The 21,777-nt window shown below is 31.5% G+C and overlaps 1 protein-coding gene across 6 annotated transcripts in view; it reads right to left on the reverse strand.

The window, feature by feature from the left end:
• LOC118196133 (major facilitator superfamily domain-containing protein 12-like) overlaps window positions 1-21,777 on the reverse strand; it is a 207,559-nt gene that overhangs the window by 16,439 nt on the left and 169,343 nt on the right. For all 6 annotated transcript variants that reach the window (XM_035367535.2, XM_085823515.1, XM_035367533.2 and 3 more), the window contains 3 exons: window positions 16,688-16,802; window positions 16,110-16,295; window positions 5,464-5,556 (listed from right to left, as the gene is read on the reverse strand). In XM_035367535.2, coding sequence (XP_035223426.1) covers window positions 5,464-5,556; window positions 16,110-16,295; window positions 16,688-16,802 — 394 coding nt within the window. The remainder of the gene's footprint in view (window positions 1-5,463; window positions 5,557-16,109; window positions 16,296-16,687; window positions 16,803-21,777) is intronic.

Consider the following 21,777-nt stretch of genomic DNA (forward strand, 5'->3'; position numbering starts at 1 on the left):
AATTAATACAACAGAACAGTATAAAGAAATAATAAGTCTTTTAAAAATGCGAGCGCATAGACAGTTAAGAACGTCTTTAAGACAGCAACCAGTAATCGAAAGTCAGACTTATTCAACTGTTAAAGTTACTGGGAGCAGAATTAAATTACCGGATATACCTTTGCCAACATTTTCTGGCCAATATGAGGATTGGAACAATTTTAAAATTCAATTTAATAGCATAATTTCTAACAATTCTCACTTATCGGAAGTTGAAAAGCTTTATTATTTGAAATCGTCTCTACGAGGTGTAGCGAAACAGATTGAAACAGAAGACGAATCCTTTCAGTCATTATATAAAGCATTAGAAAATCGCTTTGAAAATAAGAGCTTAATTGTTGACAGACACATTAACTCCATTATAAACATGGAAAAAATAAATCATGAATCACCAGTCAAGCTCAGAAAGTTAGTGGATAATATTTCGCAAAATAGTAGAGCTCTTAAGCATTGGAGCATTGAAAGGCATACGTTTTCGGATCTCATACTGATAAATTTAATTCTCCCTAAATTAGATAAGGAAACTCATAAATTATTCGAAATGAGTTTGAACACTACTGAGCCTCCTACTTGGGCAGACTTTATTGCATTCCTTGAAAGGAGGAGCCGTTTAAAAGGAGGAGTATATAAAGTATTTCTCCCACCTTCTTGGCTACCCTTCATGGTGTAGTGGTTTGCACACTGGTAGCAGTATTCCAGAGGTCCGCGATTCGATTCCCGGCGAAGGCATTGTTAATTTTTTATCATTCCTGCTTTAAAAAATACCTAATATCTCTACAAGCCTTCCCCAACATTTTGGCTAATTTATATCAGTTTTCCTCTCTTTAATTATCAATCTTTTCTGACAATAATTAGAAATTTGTCTCTATGCAAATCAATCGCTAGTTTCTGTGTGCTTTTCTCCTAATTTGTCAACCTCTTCACAATGTACCTATGAGGGTTTACTTGATCTGGTTAAATAGTCCTCCCCCGATAGACGTGAAGCAAATTATCACTGTATCTGAAAGAAACTACAATATCAGACAAAGAACATAGAACATAAAGGCATGTTCTGATGCTAACAAAGTCAATTACAGCTCACGGTGATGTAATTAAAAAATAACAGTCAAATTCAAACTAAAAATGTGGACTAGTGGTCAAAGATAATACAATTTAATTTTAATTTAATCTGGCTCAGTAACTATCATATGAGGAAACAGAAATGGTAGGTTATAGTAAAGGCTGAAATGATAAACAATTGGGTATTTACATAATAATAACTGCACATAGCTCTGAAGAATAATTTTCTTAATGTATTCGGTTTCTTTCTTCAAGGTGTTTCCTTTCAATTTTAGAATTTTTGGATTTAATTAAGGATTTCTGTTATTCTAAAAACACTAAATGCATTTAGAATGTACAAAAAAAGCGGCTAATTTTATTTCTTTAGTAATATGAACATTCAGAAGAAATATGAAATATATATGGTAAAGGCCGGTTACAGTGCAGATGTGGCAGAATTTTTAGAATTTAGTAACACACAGAACAACAAAATATAGAAACGGCAAAACTTTTAGAATTTAGAGCAGGCATTGGAAGCAGAATTTAGATAAGCACTAGGCAGCAGAATTTAGGATACACAGAGATTGCATCAGGTGGGAAAACGTATAGCACCAGCTCTGTGTACGATGCATTTAGACACATTACATGAATCTTTTAAATTTTAAGTTTCCAATTTCTTTATTAATAAAAAAATCTCTTTCTATAATGCCTGCCCAAGTGATAAGATTAGAAGCATTTTTGATATTTTCCATGCTTTTGTCTAGTGAAAAGTAGAGAAAATAAAGGGAAGATAATCATTTTTATATCAATCCCCCAAAACACCAGCTGATGTTCTTATAGTGTTACGGATAATACACATTGCACATCTGACTCCAATTAAAGCATGGGTAAGATTTCATTTCAGTTTAACAAAAACATCATTTTCTCCACGTCTATCAGCTCTTTCAAAGTTAGAATACATATTATCAGCTCAAAGACCAACATTTTTTTTTCTTTTAAATTATTTTCTTCAAACCAGTTACATAGTTGCTATTTAATTAATTTTAATTAAAAGCAATTAATACATTTCTACAGTTTTCACCATCGTACATTGTGAACAAGCCTTTTCTCATTTAAGAAGTATTAAGGGTATGGATGGAAATCATTTCCTTTTTGTGGAAGATGAAACTCATGTATGTCTATCAAAAATCAGATCCCAAATTCAACATTTATGTTTCAAAAAACAGGTGCAGATTTTATATTAATATTATTATTAATTGTTACACTACAAATTAATTATTTATCTATACATATATATATAGATAAATATATATGTACAGATAAATAATTATTAGATTTAGAATTATACTAATTGCACTTTTTTATTTAGAAATAAAGATTAAAATGACAGTGATTTTTTGTTTCCATTAGTGATCATTATTAAAAAAATATTGTTACATGGAGGCTGGGGTTCCCTAGAACTTGAACACTATCACAAATGTTCCATCAGAGTGAAAAGGTTGGAAAACACTGACCTAGAGCATTAGCCCCCAAATTATGCTGTAACTTCTGACAACCTTATTTTCCTATACATAAGAGGATAAGTAATGAGATTAACCGGTGAGTTGTACTCAAATTCAATTTAATCACTTGCTAGTACTATTATAGGAAACTGGTTTTATCCATCAATTATTCTATAGTAAAAACATCAAAACTAAACACAGATTTTGTGGCAGAATATGTTGAGTTTTCATGCTAATACAAATTTATATTAACATTCTTTTATTGATATTTCCTGATTATCCACACTTCTACAAAAAGGTGCCAATTCTTTGGCAATTTTGTGAATTGATAAAAAAAAAAAAACATTTGTTCTACTAATATTACACCTCATAGATACAATTCTGTTCATAAATAACATTAGAAAGAAGCATTTTATATGAAACATGATTCCTTATAAGAGAAAAAAAATCTACATGGCCTTTATTTGCACTTTTTGTAGCTGGTGGCTACAGTTAATTCCAATGACAATTAAATATAAAGCTGTATGTGCACACAAGCATGTGCATGCATGGGTTGGCTATTGTAGGGTGTATACTTGGAAATAAAAAAATCTGCATATTGAAACCAAAGTACATAATAATTAGAAAGTAGCCATTTACTTTCAAGTTTTAAGCTTTTAACTTTGTCATACTTATTTCTGATATTTCTAATCATAACACTCAAAAATATCCACGTGTTTTAGCATAAACTATTCTTTTACAGCTATGAAATTTGATGTCAGTTACTTTCTCAAATTTATTCTAATCATCTATTTTAGTAATAGACAATTTGAAGGAAGTATGTATGAAAAATTATTGCTTAGTTTGAGAATATGCACAAGAGAGGATCTTAAAGTCGATAAAGATTTTACAAAACAGGATTTACAATGGAGTCATTGTGTCAGTGTCTACACAGATCCATGCTGGGACAATGATGGATGAGAATATTGGATTTGCATAAAAGTTTAAGCTGATGACAATGAACATATCATTTTTATTATATGCATGATCCATGGAAAGTACACTTGTAGGGGAAGAGACACTAGCTTTAAGTGCTTTGCTTTGCAAGAGCTATCAGAATCATTAATTTCATAAAAAGCCAAGGCGCTTATTTGCAAACATCTGCAAAGCTACGAATTCTGATTACCAAGCCTTATTGTTAAATGCAGAAAGTACAGTGGCTCTCTAGAGAACAAAGTCTATAGATTATTACAGTTGAAAGATAAAATTGTTACATTTTAAACTGAGCAGAAACCCAATTTTATTCATTTTTGGTAGCAAATTATTACTTTTAAAACTATTACTTTCAGATAGCTGTAAAAAATTAAGTGACTTAAATAGGTCACTTCCAGGACATAATTGTAATATCAGAATATAAAACTGAAGGTTTTATTAAAAAATTAAGCTAAAGAGTGGAAATGTTTACAGTTACATATGCTTTCATAATTGAGAATAACCTTTCCTGAGATTTAATTTCTAAAGTAGCAAATGATCATTTGAAGCATACGGCATAACTTCAAAGAATATGTTCCTTCAATTTCTGACACTGAAAAAGAAAATGCAGTTCAGAAATCATACATAAATGATTATTGTTAGCTACTTTCATTAAACTTGCTAAGAAGAGTCTGCAGTGCAGGATTTACGTATAAGCTACACAAGCTATAGCTTAAAGCGGTACGTATAAGCTACACAAGCTATAGCTTAAAGCGGATGGTATAGCATCTGCTTTAAGCGGGCCCCCCCAAACACTCTAGGTATCCGAAAATCATATCTGGCACTGATATATAAAGGACCCTATATCTCAAATAGCTTAAGGCCTGATCAAGTTTATAAATCTGGCCCTGGGAGTTTGCCAAATTATTATGTGACATTGGTTTAAAACTCGATTTTTCCAAAAATTTTTAAAATTGAAATTTTGCTGGAGATTAAGAAAAAATTTACAATGCTTTCTGAAATGGTATTATACATGCTTCTAGTACTTTATACAAATTGGAATCTTCAATGTATTTATATAAAAAAAAAAAAAAAAAAAAAAAAAAACAATTAGTTAATTCCACAAAAACACTGAAGAAATTCAACAGTCTGCAGTATCAAATATTTATACAAGATTTAAATTCTTATGTGAAAGTAAACATGCAGACCTAGCTTATTAGTACTTGCCTTTATCTTTAATAATATAATTATAGTCATATGTAAACTAAAGGATTGATTTTGAATAAATTTTCTTTATGATTTATTATTGCAAACATTTTCATTCACATTCCTAACTATATACGTGTATACTCACAATCATGAAATATCTGCTCAGATAAAAAGGATTCCTGAAATGTTAGAAGCCCTGTTGTACATGCCTTCAGCATAAGTTATTCTTACATTCTAATTCTTGAGATTATAAAACTTCTTAATTGCATGCAAATGAATTTAACAATGAACAAAAGTTTTACATACAATATGATGTTTAGTGTTTTGGTTCAACAAATAAATTTTCTATAGTTCATATCACTTAATCACTTAAGGAACCATTCTTAATAATTATTACATTCTTGAAATTATAATATATGTATATTTCTTTTTATTTGATATGAATATTGCATAAATTAGCAACCTAAAAATGACTTAAATATTTTTAATCTACTGTAGCAGTTAAATTTAAAATTCTTGATACTTTTTTGCACTTGCATGATTCTGTTGGTTCTTTTCTAATAAACAAAGTAAAGGAAGTAAATTATGTGACAAAATGCTAAAAAGACAGAAAAGAATACATATACCTACTATAAAAAGATTTGTTTTGCAAATACTTTCTTGTATACATATTTTAAAATTCAATTTAAAAATTACCAAAATGCAATGAAGAATGCCAGCTTACCTTATGGAGTTCAAGACTATCTTGTATATACAAAGGCATATAAATTTGGGATAAATTAACATATAATCTTGTAGCCATATACAAAACTGCTATCTGGAGAGGGGGAGAAAAGTAAATAAATAAATGAATGTAAAAATTTGAAACTTCCATACATGTACACATTTGAAAAATTTGATTGACTAAAATTTGATTGACTGAAAAGAATACAATTTAAAAATCATAATATTTTTCAAATTCAATTTTAAAACATTTAAAATCCACAAAACTAATGTTAACCCTTTGATTGCAGAATCCATGAACAGAATGCTCATCATTTATCCTGAATATATGAGTGCAATATTCTTACTGCACTAGCACTTAAATTTGGTGGTACATTATTGCAGTAATCACTATTTCTCAGTTAATTTATTATTTCATTTGAATTATATTCTCCATTTTAGTGAATTTTGTCCCAGTGCTCAGATAGTTAAATCAACACTTTTCAATGACGTATATACATAAAAAGTTAGAGTAGAGAGAAGGGCACCCCTTGTATTATCGCGAAGTTGTTGTTTCATTTATTGTAGCCTGAGTAGTTGAATGTTATGGAAATCCTATTATGATGCAATCGGTTGCCTGATTGCAGTAAATTCGTAAGGGCTTGTGTGTGTGTTGATTAGGTTTTCGTATGTTATTATTAAGTGTCCTGTTTGAAGAAAGGAAACGCGTTTGGTCGGACGATACAGCACTACGAAGGATACTTTTGACTCTTATTTTGTGAATTTTTGTGGCGATGCCAGTGTACAGATTCTAGTTTAGATAATTTTAGAAAGTTTTTGGATGCTGGTAAAGAATTTTATTTGACTGAAAATGTGTTAATTCATAAATAAGGTAAGTGGATATTTCCTTTGTGTAGTCTAAAGATGAATTTCCTTTTTTGTTGATTTAAAATGTAGTTTATTGAGATAATATATATCTATATATTTTGTTGGCTGCTCCTTTGACTTTTTAACAGTTCGATGCGTACATGGACAAAGTCAAAGGAGTGTGCAATGCCTATTTTGTACAATTTTCTGATGTTTTTTGAAGTGAAAATAGGTTGTTGTGTACATAGATACCGAGTTTGCGCAATTCTTTGTTTTGTTAGTTTGGCTTTGCGTAGCGGCGATTTTTGTGCCAAAAATTGCTGCTACACAAGCCAAAATAACAAGTCAAAGAATTGCACAAACTCGGTATTCATGTACTGCCAAAAATCGCCAATTTTAGCCAAGGAGTACCTGTAAATATATTTTTAACACATAATATAGCTAATGGAAAACAAAACCAATTAACCAACTTATTACACAATCTTCTATCGCATTTATTTTCCTTAAAATTTTTATTAGATCCAATAAATATCTAAATTTAGTTATTGCTTACTCAACAGTAGCGGGCAACAGTTATAGCTTTGTTTAAAAGACAGTATATAGAAACACTTCTAGACACTGTTATGTGCTTAAAAACAGCAGCTTGAAAAACATTCTAGAAGCATTTAATATACCTATAGATAAATATCTTCTACACATAACACAGATGAAATAAAAGCACATTATGTCATTTAAAATAATTTTTTATTACACACAATAGGCAATAAACCTTGATTTTTGACACTGTGGCAGGCAAATGCAGAAACTGTGATTAAACAAAGTCAAATACATATACAAATGGCACAGAGATATTAATAGACAAGTTTCTTTCTTTCTATCCTATCTTCCAGTCTCCTATACAGTCAAAAGTCGTTAATCCGGACTCGTCGGGACTTCGGCGATTCCGGATTATCGATTTTTCCGGATTATAGATCATCAGTTTAAATCTAGTAAGATGGCATGCAGAAATTACAAAATTAAAAATATGAAACCGTAATTTATGAAATAAAGAACAATTATGATCTAAAGGGTATAAAAATTTACAAAAAGAAAAAGCTTAATATTTATTTGTTTACTTTATTAAACATTTCTTTCAATGTAAGTTGCTTCATTTCATGTGATAATACTTTCTCTTTAATTCTATTAAACAGACATAATTTCTTGTTTAGTTACAAAGTTCCGCTGTTTAAGTCCTATAATTGCTGTGTTGAGAATACCGACTAATTTGTCAATCGAAATGTTTTGGTTTTCAATAACCTGTGGGTCACTTTCTTCACTATCGGAAGCGAATTAGATAAAAGTGCAGAATAGGCTGCATTAACAAAGTTCAGTAGGTGGAGCTGTGTGATGTCCACAAATGGGTGGGACTAAGCTTGTGACGTCACAATGTAGTCTCGCAACACTACGCGTACTTTCTATTTTCTCTTAAAAATAACAATAATAAATTGTTTATTATTGTAAATTAATATCAAATTCTTTACTTTTAATTTACATTTATAACATTTAAGCTTAGGCGTTATTGATAATAAGTATAATAAATTGTTTATATTTAAAATTACCATGATACAGTGAGCGAATTCTACCAATTATTAAAACGATAAACAACGTCGCAGCCTCTAATACTTGTAGAGCTTCAATATTTTCAAAGATTTTAATTCAAAGATATTAAAGCATTTATACAAATAAGTTTTTTTTTAATTTAAATTCATATTGTGGAACATTTCAATTTTATCATTTTTACAAATTATTTTCTTGCTACGTAATGACATAATTCCTGGCATACCAATAATTAGACAATTTTCATAATTTTCTAAAACTTTTTAACTTTATATTAATTAAAAAAGAAGAATATTTTTTATTGCATATGAACATCATTACACAGCTTTCATATCAGTTTCTAAAATTCCTAAATCCCGACATATTCTGTGTAGGCATACTAGAATTCTACACATTAAATAAAAAAATCTAATTTCTCAGAATGAAAGAAAATAATAAAATAAAATAAATACTACAAACTTGGAACACTAAGCAATGCTTCACATACGCACACACACACATATTATCAATGAACTCATATTATCAAGTGCAATTACGATACCAAACACTACGTATTAAAATATGAGGTAAACGTTACTTAAAGGGTTAAAGTTTACAGTTTTGCTACTGTTGAGCAGATCGTCGGGCTGACAATATATATCGTAAGTTGGAAAGCATTATAAACATATCAAAACCAAACAATTAAGAATACAATTTAAATGAAAAATGATGTCTTAAATATAATTCACAATTAAAACAACAATACAAATTTAAAATACACAAATGATATAAATATTGCACATAAATAAAGTTACATTACTGCTCGGCATCGCACACAACCGCATTTCCCTTTTACACAACGATCAGTATTCACTCGAAAAACATCAAAGAATTCCACAAACTCGGTGTCCATGTGCTCATCGATCTATTTTCACGTAAAGAAAAATCAGATAATTGCTCAAACTCGGCACTGCGCAACACGTTGACTTTGCCCATGTGCACATCGATCTGTTTTCACTTAAAAAACACCCCAGAATTGCACAAACTCGGCATCGCGCACAACCTCAGCATTGCACACCACATTGGCTTTGCCCATGTGCACATAGATCTATTTTCACTTAAAAAAAATCTCAGAATTGCACAAACTGGGCATCGCGCACAACCTTGGCATTGCGCACCACATTGGCTTTGCCCATGTGCACATCGATCTGTTTTCGCTTAAAAACACCCCAGAATTGCACAAACTCGGCATTGCGCACCACATTGGCTTCGCCCATGTGCACATCGATCTATTTTCACTTAAAAAAACATCACAGAATTGCACAAACTGGGCATCGCGCACAACCTCGGCATTGCGCACCACATTGGCTTTGCCCATGCGCACGTCGATCTATTTTCACTTAAAAAAAAATCCCAGAATTGCACAAACTCGGCATTGCGCACCGCATTAGCTTTGCCCATCTGCACATCGATCTATTTTCACTTAAAAAACATCTTAGTGTTGCACAACCTCAGCATTGCGCACCACATTGACTCTGCCCATGCGCACGTCGATCTATTTTCACTTAAAAAAACATCCCAGAATTGCACAAACTCGGCATTGCGCACCGCATTAGCTTTGCCCATCTGCACATCGATCTATTTTCATTTAAAAAACATCTTAGTGTTGCACAACCTCAGCATTGCGCACCACATTGACTCTGCCCATGTGCACATCGATCTATTTTCACTTAAAAAAATCCCAGAACTGCACAAACTCGGCATCGCACACAACCTTGGCATTGTGCACCACATTGTGTTTGCCCATGTGCACATTGATCTATTTTCACCTAAAAAACATCCCAGAGTTGCACAAACTCGGCATTGCGCCCCACATTGGCTTTGTCCATGTGCACTTCGATCTATTTTCACTTAAAAAACATCCCAGAGTTGCACAACCTCGGCATCGCGCACAACCTTGGCATTGTACACGACATTGGCTTTGTCCATGTGCACTTCGATGTATTTTCACCTAAAAAACATCCCAGAATTGTACAAACTTGGCATCGCGCACAACCTCGGCATTGCGCACCACATTGGCTTTGCTCATGTGCACACCGATCTATTTTTACTTAAAAAAATCAGACATTGAATAAATTATCCATTGCTCATATACTCAGAAACCTGCTTTTACTTAAAAAAATTACAGAATTGCAGAAACTCGCGCGTAACCAACTCCATTGATTTGAGTTGTCGAATTTACTCTTCACAAACCAGGAGTTCTTTCGAACAAACCTTGAAATCGAATGCCTACATTCGCCTCCAGTAAATCTACACATCTACTCAAAACCGTCTATACGGTTTTTTCGCTCTACTAGTTTCATATTTGTTCCACAAATTGGGCACTTATACGATATTGCAATCAAACTTTTCTCCATACACTACTCAATAACGGTCTTTTTACCTCTTAGCTCCAACTGATAAAAAAAATCCAGATTCAGATACTCATCCATTCTGACGTACGCACCGATTTTGACACACTCATCAATAATCAAAACATTCTTTAAGCAAAAGAATTTTTTTCTGTATTTTCAGAAGTTACGGTTATAATTTTTAATTCATGCATTCAATATTTTCAATCGTTTGCTAATGATCGTTTTCAATCGTTTGGTATCATAATAATATATTTGTGAGAGATTATTCGTTGCGTTAAATGCTAATACTACCACACAACACACAAAAGTAAATTTATAATTAAAAAATCTTGCGCAGAACATCATAAACCTACCATTTCAACTCAGTTAAAATATAATTTAAGTTTTCTTTAAATACGAAGCTATAGCATACTTATAACTTGTTTTTAAGAAGAGGCATAACCAATATTACGTCATAAAAAGGCGTGTCCAAGCATAAGAGAAGTAAACCCAGCATCGACTGATGCAGCCTATTCTGCGATTTAGCCGCGAATTATAATGACGAGGAACTTGATTTAAATCATATCAAAGGCGGAGTACATCGAGATGAAATACTACACTCAGTAAGGAATTATAAGCCAAATAAAATAAAAACATCTGCCCTGAAGATAAGGATAGTGCTGACAGATCAACTTCCAATCCGCGGCGTGAAATTGATAAACAGATTTTGGATTTCAAAACATACTTTCGCTTTGTAGATACAAATTACATATTAGTAAATATATATCGGAAATTCTATGTGACATAATCGAAAGTTCAAGCTTACTTTTATGAAATTTCTCTAACAGTCCGCAAAAAATAATAAGCCGGATCCAATTCGAAGATTAAGGAACAACACAATCTGCAACATTAACTGAATTAAATAATTTTTGCTTAGATTATACCATCTGTTACACATTAAACGTGCATGCGCAAAAACATATTCGCAGCCGTAAAGGTCTTACGTGCACTCGTAAACGCCTGTGCGCATGCGTGAATGTGACGCATGCGCAGAAAGTTTGCAGCTTTGAGGTCTGGATTATAGATCATTCCGGATTACGGGTGTCCGAATTAACGACTTTTGACCGTATCTCTTACAAATATGAACATGATTGCTACAGTCTTCTACTTCTCGTAATATAGTATCATTATTTGTCATAGTCTCAGGTATCTCACACTTATAGCTAAACTTTCCAAAGTACTTGCTAAAACTATGTTATTATTATTTACATAGGCCATGTACCTTCTATATCTTTCTTAGTTTGAATAGTTTTTAGGTTTTATGTATTATCTGCTATATGATACGAGAGATTATTTTTTTTAAACCTTAGAAAGTTAAAATATTCTCCTTGTTTGAGCGACTGCTATTTTATATTATTTCTGTAGTTTCAAAAATGAACTCTAATTTTGGAATATGAGGAAAAACATATATATATATGTGTGTGTGTGTGTGTGTGTGTTGCTGGCACAGTATGAAATCCAGCATTCTATAGAATGTCTAGGCATTGTATATAATGCCTAAAACTAGCAGGCAATGTATGAAATTGAATAGTTTCATATTTGTAAGAGACATTCACATGCCTAGGAAATGTGTGAAATATGCCAAATCACAAACCAGCAAAGCATGAAATACATTTCTGATTCATTTCGAAGAACCGAAACTACTTATCAGAAGTTAGTAAATGAAGTAAAAAAGCCAAAAAATGACTACTAAGAAGGAACCGTGGGACTACTGGCCGCTGAATCGCTAGGATGAGATGTTTGTAGAAAACAAAAGTGCATTCATTTACCTGTTAAAGAAAGCGTTACTACAATACAGTATTATGTCACAGATGCTGAGTTATTTTTCATATTTTATAAAAACCCATTTGAGTACTGCAGAGAAATGACGTGAACATTGAAAGAACTTTCAAGCAATTACAAAAACGTTACACATAATGATATTGAACTGTAACAACCACCTTTGTGAGCCCTGCTAGAAAAAATAAAAAGGTATTAAAAAGGGCACTGATGTGAAACTAAGAATTACGATTGTTTCTGAATTTAACTTCTGTTGCCATGTAGATCTTCCTGATTCCCAGTCTCAATCAGATAGAAAATACAAATTTATTATGCTGTGTCAAGATTACCTCACTATCTTTTTTTTTTTACATATTTCGAGGAACAGTTTTTTAATGGCACTCTTTTATTAATTTTTCAAAATAACATTTGTATTTTAGAGGAATGAATGTCTTTTAAATAATAGCCTTATCATAACCTTTTTTTTTTTTTTTCATGCTTTGCCTAAAGAGCATTTGTCATTTTAAAGAACGCCTAGGTTATTATATACAATGCCTAAATAAAGTATGTAATAAGTCTCTTATTTTATACTTTGCCTAAAATTGTTTGGCATTATATACAATGCCGGTAACATATATAACTAACTAAAGTAAAAAGAACACCATTTACCGCTTCTTAGTTTTTATATTTTTGCTTAAATCATTTGTCGCACTTTAATTCTAATGTTTAAAATATGCCTTACTTTGATTAGCATATTGCTTACAATTAGTATTGAATTTTATTTGTAAATATTCAAGTGTTTGTATTGTTTATTTTATCTTTATAACACATTTCATTGCACCTTATTTTACTTATGTTAATATTTTCACAGAACCACAGTATCTAAGCAACTTTTTAGCATACGAACTAGGAACTTTCTTTTAACTATATATATAGTATACACACATTATTTAGGAATTCTATGTTGGTAAAAGGTCTTTACATAACATAACTTCTTTTGGCATCTGGAAATAACTGAATGATATTTAGTTTATAATAATAAAATTCTCCCTTTCAGTTGCATAGCATTAAGCATTTTATAATGGTAAGTTAGTATATATCACTTGCCACAGACTCCAACATACACTAAAACTTATAAACAGTCAACACGTAACTAACAATTTTACAACTTTAAAAATGTACATGTAAAAACATATTTTTTGAATTAATTGTTTCTTAATTTTAATTATGATAAAATGTAATATATCTAATTTACATTTGACTTAAAATCCAAAAATATAAATGCAGAATAATTAAAAATACTTTTGGTAAATTTAACATATATTTAATTAGAAATTTTAATTAATCAAGCAGAAATATCACTAAATCTACTAATATATAATTAGATATTATTAAAGCAAATATTTTAATCACAAATAATTATAGAGGAATTTAGAATCCCTAAAATATATAAATATGTATTTATTATAAAAACCACATAATTTGTGGTTTTGGAATTTTGATCAGGAAATAAATAAAAAAAAAAAAAAAAAAAAAAAAAGTAAAATAAATAAATTCTAGACAGAAATAAGAAATATACATATAAACATGAACAAAAATACTTACAATCTATTTATATATTATGAATGTAAAGATTTATAAGTAGCATGCTTCACACGCTAAAGTTCTGAATTAATCTTTTTCTGCAACATCATTCTTCATTTGCCAACATATTTACTTTTTCAATGAGAACAGCTTCAAGAGTTTTCATACCTAAAATTGGTTGAAATACAGTCGCACTTTTTTTTTTAATAATAAAAAAATTCTTTCAAAGGCTGCAATTGAATGAGGGATTTCTTTTGCTATGGCAAAATTCGGAAATATTGAATTTAAACGCTGCTTCGAAAGATCTGAAACTGAAATAGGAAAGTTGTATTCAATTAAAAACCAAACTAAATAGCATTTGGTTCCTGCCAAATTTTTACACCCCTCTTCCTCAGGAGCAAAAAAGTTCTGCCAATCAAGAGAGAAGAAAAGCATGCCAAACATAAAACTAGGCAAAAAAGCAACCTTGCATTTAGCATATATTTTAATTAAAACTCTAGCAGTTTCAAGGATGAATAGGTATAGGTCCCCATTCATTAGAAGAGAAAAACTGCTGCCCACAGAACTTTTTTATAATAAGTAACTAACTTTTATACATAATCACCTTTTCTAATTTTTAAAATACACTGGTTATCATTAATTAAGGAAAAATCACAAAAATTGTTATTACTCAAAAAGTTACATATAGAATTTAATGAAACTGAGATTGAACTGGCCATTCCCTGCACTGAATTCTTTACTGCTGAAGATTGCACTGAATTCTTTACTGCTGAAGATAATCATCCATGATGCTAGCTGTGTGTTGTCTAGCATTGTCGTCATATAGCAGAATATCATTACCTATTGCCCAGGCATAAGGACACAAATACCCATCAAGGATATCAATTCTGTTGGCGTGAACATTCACGGTTCCACATGGAAAGACATGAAGGTCTGTGCACCCACCCAAACACAGACACTGCCTCCTCCATATGCATCTCGTTTACAGATGTTTGATAGATGGTAACAGGTTCCATGTTCCCTCTACATCAAATGATGTCTACTGTTGTTTTAGAGGCAAATCTGGACTCATCAGTAATGAGAACAGCCCTCCATTGATCAGCTCCCCAGAGAACATGTTGACGTGCCCACCTCAAACATTCCTTTCTATGATGTGACATGAATGGCACTCAAATGGCTGGTCATCTCACATACAGATCTCCTTTGTGAAGCCTTCCATGCTTGGTTGATGTTGACACCAACATTCAGGTGGATGCAGCATAGAAGGATCAGATTTGAAATTGCAGTTCCATTCCTTTGTGTACAAACAACAAATATTAATCAACGACGCTCAACGTAGTAGTTGGCAGCACTTCGCTGAACCTCCTGGATGCCAAATTTGTGGTTAGAAATTATTGCCAAAGTGTATGAACGTCCAAAGGACTTACATTTAGCCATCTGCCCATTTCTGTCCAGTCTCTAGTCCCACAATAGCTATAAATTGCAATTCTTGGGCAAATGAGACCTGGAGGTCATTGTTACAAATTGAGTATCCCAGACTTCTTATCTAAGTATCAGCTTGCTCTCAAACATGCAATTTTATGCTCCCTGCAGATGATGCATTCTAATTACAGTGCCACTCATTTGCATACTGCAGTTTTACTCAGCAACTCTTATATGACAACATATTCAAATTTGATATGGATTGGCTTATTTTTGAATGAGCAAGTCATCGTAATTTTTGTGATTTTCCCCCCTAATTTCAGGAAACCAGTGTATTCCAAATCATTTTTCTTTTACAGACACCTGATAAATGAAATATTTTGTTTGCAGTCCTAATGCCTATAATTTATGCACAGATGGTCAAAAGTAAACTCCTTAACTGTAAAGCTTCTTCTGTAGCCACAGATTTTACTTCTTAATACAAAGATTGAAGAATGTTTAAGAATCCATGTAACATATTTTTTTATGAATTATGGACTATTTGTCAGGCTAATAATTTTACCACAAAAAATAATGATAAGTAGAGAAATCAGTTCTGAAGCCTGGGATTTACACTAACAAAATTTACACAATGTGTGCTTGTGTTATACAAATATACAAACCTACCTGAAGTAGTTACTCAAATAACCAGCATATAATGAAATAAATATAAAAAAGTAAATACAATTATATACAGTAGGAGTTTTAGTAAATGAACCAATTGTTTTTCCTTTTCTTTTTCATTTCAATTTAACACTAAAAGCTGGCACAAATATACATCTTTATAGTGTGATACATGAAAATGAAGTTTTTAAAAAATTGTCTTTTTTTTTAATGACAAACTCTTTACATGTGGTTTATAACATAGAAAATTAAGAAAAGGTAGGTGAATTAAGAAAAGCAAATTGTTTAACAATAAAAAATATTTATTGGGAAGAAGAAGATAAAAAATTAATTAATTAAAAATTACCATGTAAAATTGAGGTTGCTTGAACCAGTCTTTCCACCTTAGATGAGGTTTTTCAATTGCATCACTTGCTTCATTAATAGCATATTGTTCCCGTGAAGCAAAAGTTTGATGATCTCTTTCTTTAACAAAGACATGGAATAATGTTGCGAAAACCAGCCCAACACCAACCATAAAAAGAGCAACATTCTAAAAATAAAAATTATTAAAGCACAGCTGTCATAACAATATGCAGTAACTAATAGCTTCCAATGAATTTTTCATTCCTAATTTAGTCCAAATAGAAAGAAATATTTTATTTTGAACTAAAAGAGTAGAAGGGAGATAACTACAAATATTGCATTTCATATATAAAAATGAAAATTCTAATAATATCTAACAGATTTTTCTATTATACTAAGCTCAGATGGGTTTCTATCAGAGTTCAGCAAAAATCCTAAATAAAATTAAATTTGTCTGGAAATATCAAGAAATCAATAGTTCCTCATCTCACCTATACAATAAAACAGATCTACCTGCCCATCTACACATACATATAGAGCATACAAAAAAGTGAAAATATATTTGTCTGAATTTCTCACCCTAAAAATTGATAAATCTTGAGGACCAATATGCTTCTCTTCATCGTTAGCTATTCCTAAAAGAACCCACAGAGTACTATATGCACATATATTAGACATTACTGTCATGGCATACCTAGAATAAATACACAAAAAAGAAATCTGAAAAGCATAAAACAAAAACAACAAAAATTATTTTTAAGTTTTCAATTTAACTATTAAAAACCTTAATACTTAAAAAAAAAAAAAAAAAAAAAACTCCCACAGCAAGAGATTTCCAAATCTTGAACGGCTGGAGTTTCTCTTTTAGGTCAAGATGCCATGCTAAAACAAAATTGGAAGAAGGCGGATATGCAATTTGTAAATTTAAGTGTACTGCATAACCAAAAGCATATGTATACCACTTTGTAGCAATTAGTTTGTCTCAAACTAGTATTCAAGAAATCATACAGTTTTCTGTTTTTTGTAAACGTTCAAAGGCACGTACGATGGATCAAAATGAAAAGTTCAATAGTTTTAGCACAAGGCACTATAATACAATCAACTGGAAGTGATTTTGCTAAGATAGAAATTCTGAAAGCAACATCAACTGAAATATAATTTTTACAAAGAGTACTTCACAAGACTCAGAAAAAAAAAAAAAAAAAAAAAAAAAAAACTAACCATCAATAGAGTCCATTTATCACAACTTGGCTAATATGTGTTAAAACTTTCTAAGACAGAGTGTTTGTGCAATACAAACTCTACTTCCTAACACTGATGTTTCTGATCAATCTATGTTTGTGAAGTGAAAATATGCTGCTCAAAATCCCTCACATATAGTCCTTCTACCAAATACGGATTGCAGTTAAGTACAATCTGCATTCAGTTTGCAAAGAGGTGGGCCTCAGGTATTAAGATGTTTAAAATTTAACTGAACTTTTGTTTATAATTGTATACACAATTTTTGTTTTCTCAATTATTTTGGGTATTACAATTCTACTGCAAAGTTTTGAAGTAGAATGAAACACCTGTCATTGACAAATGCATTCTTACCATTGTAGTACTGTAATTTTTAATTATTCTATTTTTCAACAACATTATGCAGGATGGCATGTTGCCCACATTGTCCTGACATTCCTCAATGCAGAGGGTGATTGACTGTTGCCCCAGACACATCTGGTCACGTGTCGTGGCACCCCACCATTCATCAATCACTACAATTGATGAATTCTGATATAGCGAAGCCACATAGAATGAAGCATCCGTATCTGTTATTTAAGTTCAGTTCAACTTGATGCCCAGCACAAGATTACTGTTGTTGCTGATAGAGGGGGCAGCTATGCTCACTGAATACTGCATGCTGTGTACCCCAAACCCCCAGAAAATTTAATCATGTCTTAGTCCTGTTATGCTGTATATATATTTTAAATAAGATTCTGCTATTTAGTTTAATTCCTGATATACCAGTTTTGATGGCCAGCAGTGTATTTAGCAAAGAAAAATAAAACTTTTCACTAGCTGACTAAAGAGGGCGTTTACACATTTTTCTAATGATTTCAATTTTTAATAACTGAATTTAAATATTAATTTTAAACTACAAATGGGACTGGCATCAAATTGGAACAAGGTTCAATTATCGTCTGCAGCATTAAAAATATTCTTTTCTTGAAAATGTCACTAAAAAATAAACAATGGATCGAAGGGCTATATTTTTGTGCTGTCCGAGAGAAATACTCTTATTCAATTATTAAAAAAAGATGTGAAAAGCATGGTATTAATACATCTGCATGTAAAATAAGTGATATAATTAATATGAAAGGAAAGAAATGTCAAAGTTTATATCTGACTAGGAAAAAGGCAAACAAAGCATATCCAACAAAGGCACATACAGCTCTTGTTAAATCTCAAGTTGCATCTCATGTTTTAAAGGAAAATCTAGCTTCCCAAACAACTATTGGAAAATCTTTAAATATATCTGTAGGAACTGTGAACAAAACTATAAAATCAGATTTAAATCAAAACAAAAACAAAACAAAACAAAAATGATGTTCACAGCCTAACACCATAACATGTTTCTCAGTGTAAGACTACGTGCAGATTATTTAGCAGGTGAAAAATGGAAATATATAGTTACAATTGATAGGGCTTGAATATATTTATTTGCAGTAGAAAAAGATTGACTTATTACCAAGAAAAGAGGAGGAAAAGACTTAACATGTTGATTCAGAGAAAACAAGAAAGGTTTTCCTAAAGGTTTTATGGTTATTACTTTATTCTTTTATAACAGTAAACTTAAAATAAGGAAAAAATGTCAAAATTAATTTGGATTACTATCAGAAATTTACTTTAATACCTATTTTTAAAGTAGAAATTCTATCTTTTTATCCAAACAAGCTTCAATGTGTTAAGTTAAAATAGGATAAAGTTCCAAGCTATACTTCTAAATCTGCTGCTCTATTAAAAAAAAAAAAAAAAAAAAAAAAAAAAAAAAAAAAATGAGAAATGAAACAAGAATTGAAGTTATTCCGTTTCGCATGATGTGTCTTCCATGGATTTCTATGCATTTGGAACTTTAAAACAAGCCCTTTATAGGCAGCATTCCAAAACATTGGATTGACTTTAAGAAAAGGACCTTAACTTGGAAATCAAAATGTAATATGATAGTTCAACAAAAGGGCTGACTGAACATATTTGAAAATAAAATTTTAAGATTTGTTTGTATTTAATCCTTTGCGGTCAGATTAAATTTGGGGATGGGTATCATACTGGTCGGAATTAATTTCCGTCGATACAGCAGGGATACATAACACGTAAGTTTATGATGGTTAAACAAGATTTAGTAATTCTTTTGTGAAAATCTGATTTAAATCAAAACAAAACAAAACAAAAATGATGTTCACAGCCTAACACCAAAACATGTTTCTCAGTGTAAGACTACGTGCAGATTATTTATCAGAAAGAGAAATAACGAGATATATCTTTATTCAATACACTAATCTAGTGATATTTTTTTGTATAAAAAATATGTTTTATAATTCTCCGTGTGATATTTTTCAAAACACTCTCCAACATGCAGGCCATGTTTTCGAGTGCATGTATCGCAAAAAGATTAAGGGTGGAAGGCACCAAATTGGTTTGGCCACCCTTAATCTTTCTGTTTGAACATACACTACAATCTTTACTTTTTACATTTTCAAAATGCCGCAATATATGCAGTTTTCCATTAAGTCTTTCTTCCTTATCGGAGGTCAATGGTCTTCCTGGTTTTGAATCTGTTCCGTTATGAAAATCACCTACCAGTTGTGCCACCAATTTTCGGATGAACATAAAATGTGGCATAGGTGTCCTGTTTTCTCTTCTAGCTGAATTTTAGGGAATTATTTTGGAATATTTTAAGAAGAGAGAATATCTAATTACTGTTATATACAATTTATAAAATATTCTTTGGAATTCTACATGGTATCGTCGAACATTGTCGATTTCATTACGTTCAAAAGACAACTGACTCGCCACTGCGTCTTGCATGGTGAGTGCTCATGAGACTTTTGTTTAGATTAAATTACGTTATCTCCAATTGATGGTGCACCATATTGGTTCGTGAATAGGTACTTTAGGCATTGAGGTTCGTATAGGAAAAGTGTAAAGATACATGAATGCATACAGTATACGATTCGTATAGTTCCTTGCTATGGTGGCTGAGAGCAGACATGCAACCGGAACGGGTAAAAGGCTTTGGTGGCTGAGAGCAGACATACGACCGGATCGGTAAAAAGACTTTGGTGGTCGAGAGCAGACATAAGACCAGAATGGTAAAAAGGCTTTGGTGGCCGAGAGTGGACATACGACCGCAAAGGGTTAAATCTTTGCAAAATCATTATAAAAATGTGCGAACACTCTCTGTATATCCACATGTGAAACCTAAACTAAGTGCACATATGCAGATTGGTAACCTTCTATTTTTCACTAAAGCCAGAATATGCTATTTATAATTTTTGCCAAGGCAATATAATAACAGGAAAGTACCATAGTTCTTTATATGTGTCGAAAAGTGAAAATTTATACATATTCTGTATTTTCTTTTCTCATTATTAGTTTTCATAGTCCTCTAACTTTCTATACTTTATACTATTCGATCTATTTCACTTAAAGCATTATTTATTTTAAAATCAATCTATTTTCTCCCTTATGTTCATCATTTGTTTTAATTAATAACATATGTGACAGATGCACAGCTGGACAGATTACTATCAAATCTAAGTTCAGGGAGAACTGCCTTAAGTCTAAATCAGAAAGAGAAATAACGAGGCTTCAACTAGAGTGCACATTCAAAAAGATTAGTCACTGGCTTTAGTGAAGCAGTAGTACTATACTCATCTGCAGATAGAGTCCTCAATTTGAATGCTATTTTAAGATGAACTTTATTATGGTGCCTAACTTAGATGAGCCTATGGTAAATTTAATGTTCGTTACAAACACTACCAAGCAGGGACAGGGAAAGTGGACGGAGCACCAGAACTTCGTCAGTGACTTTTACAGGTATTGCTCCGCCGCACTACTGTACTTACTGGGAATTCAGTTGGCCCGCATCAGAAGCCAACCTATCAAGACATTTACAGTTATACTTTACATTAATTCTAAACTTTCATATTGAATATACAATTGCAAAAACACGGTATACAATTACAGAAAACTTTTCACCTCAGAAGAAGGTACATTCAACTGAAGATGAGAGCTAGAGTTCATATTCAAAAAGATTAGTCACTAGTTTTAGTGAATCAGTAGTACTATGCTCATCTGCAGATATAGTCCTCAATTTGAATGCTATTTTAAGATGACCTATAATGGTGCCTAACTTAGATAGCCTATGGTAAATTTAATGTTCATCCTTAACATCACCAAGCACTAAGAGAAAACTTTTCACTTCAGAACAAGGTACAGTAAAAATCCAGAAATCCACAAAGCTTGGGACCAGAGGTTGTACGGATTTTAGCACAGAAAAGATAAATCATAATATTCAGACTAAAAAAGCAAAATAAATAAGGCATATTAGATGCATTTAATTATTATATACATTATTACAATAATTTATTATATGCATTAAATTATTATTACATATATAAATTAATTAT

Source organism: Stegodyphus dumicola, chromosome 9, assembly GCF_044657685.1.
Source record: "Stegodyphus dumicola isolate Sdum_Otavi_A_Nest chromosome 9, ASM4465768v1".
Classification (NCBI taxonomy): domain Eukaryota; kingdom Metazoa; phylum Arthropoda; class Arachnida; order Araneae; family Eresidae; genus Stegodyphus; species Stegodyphus dumicola.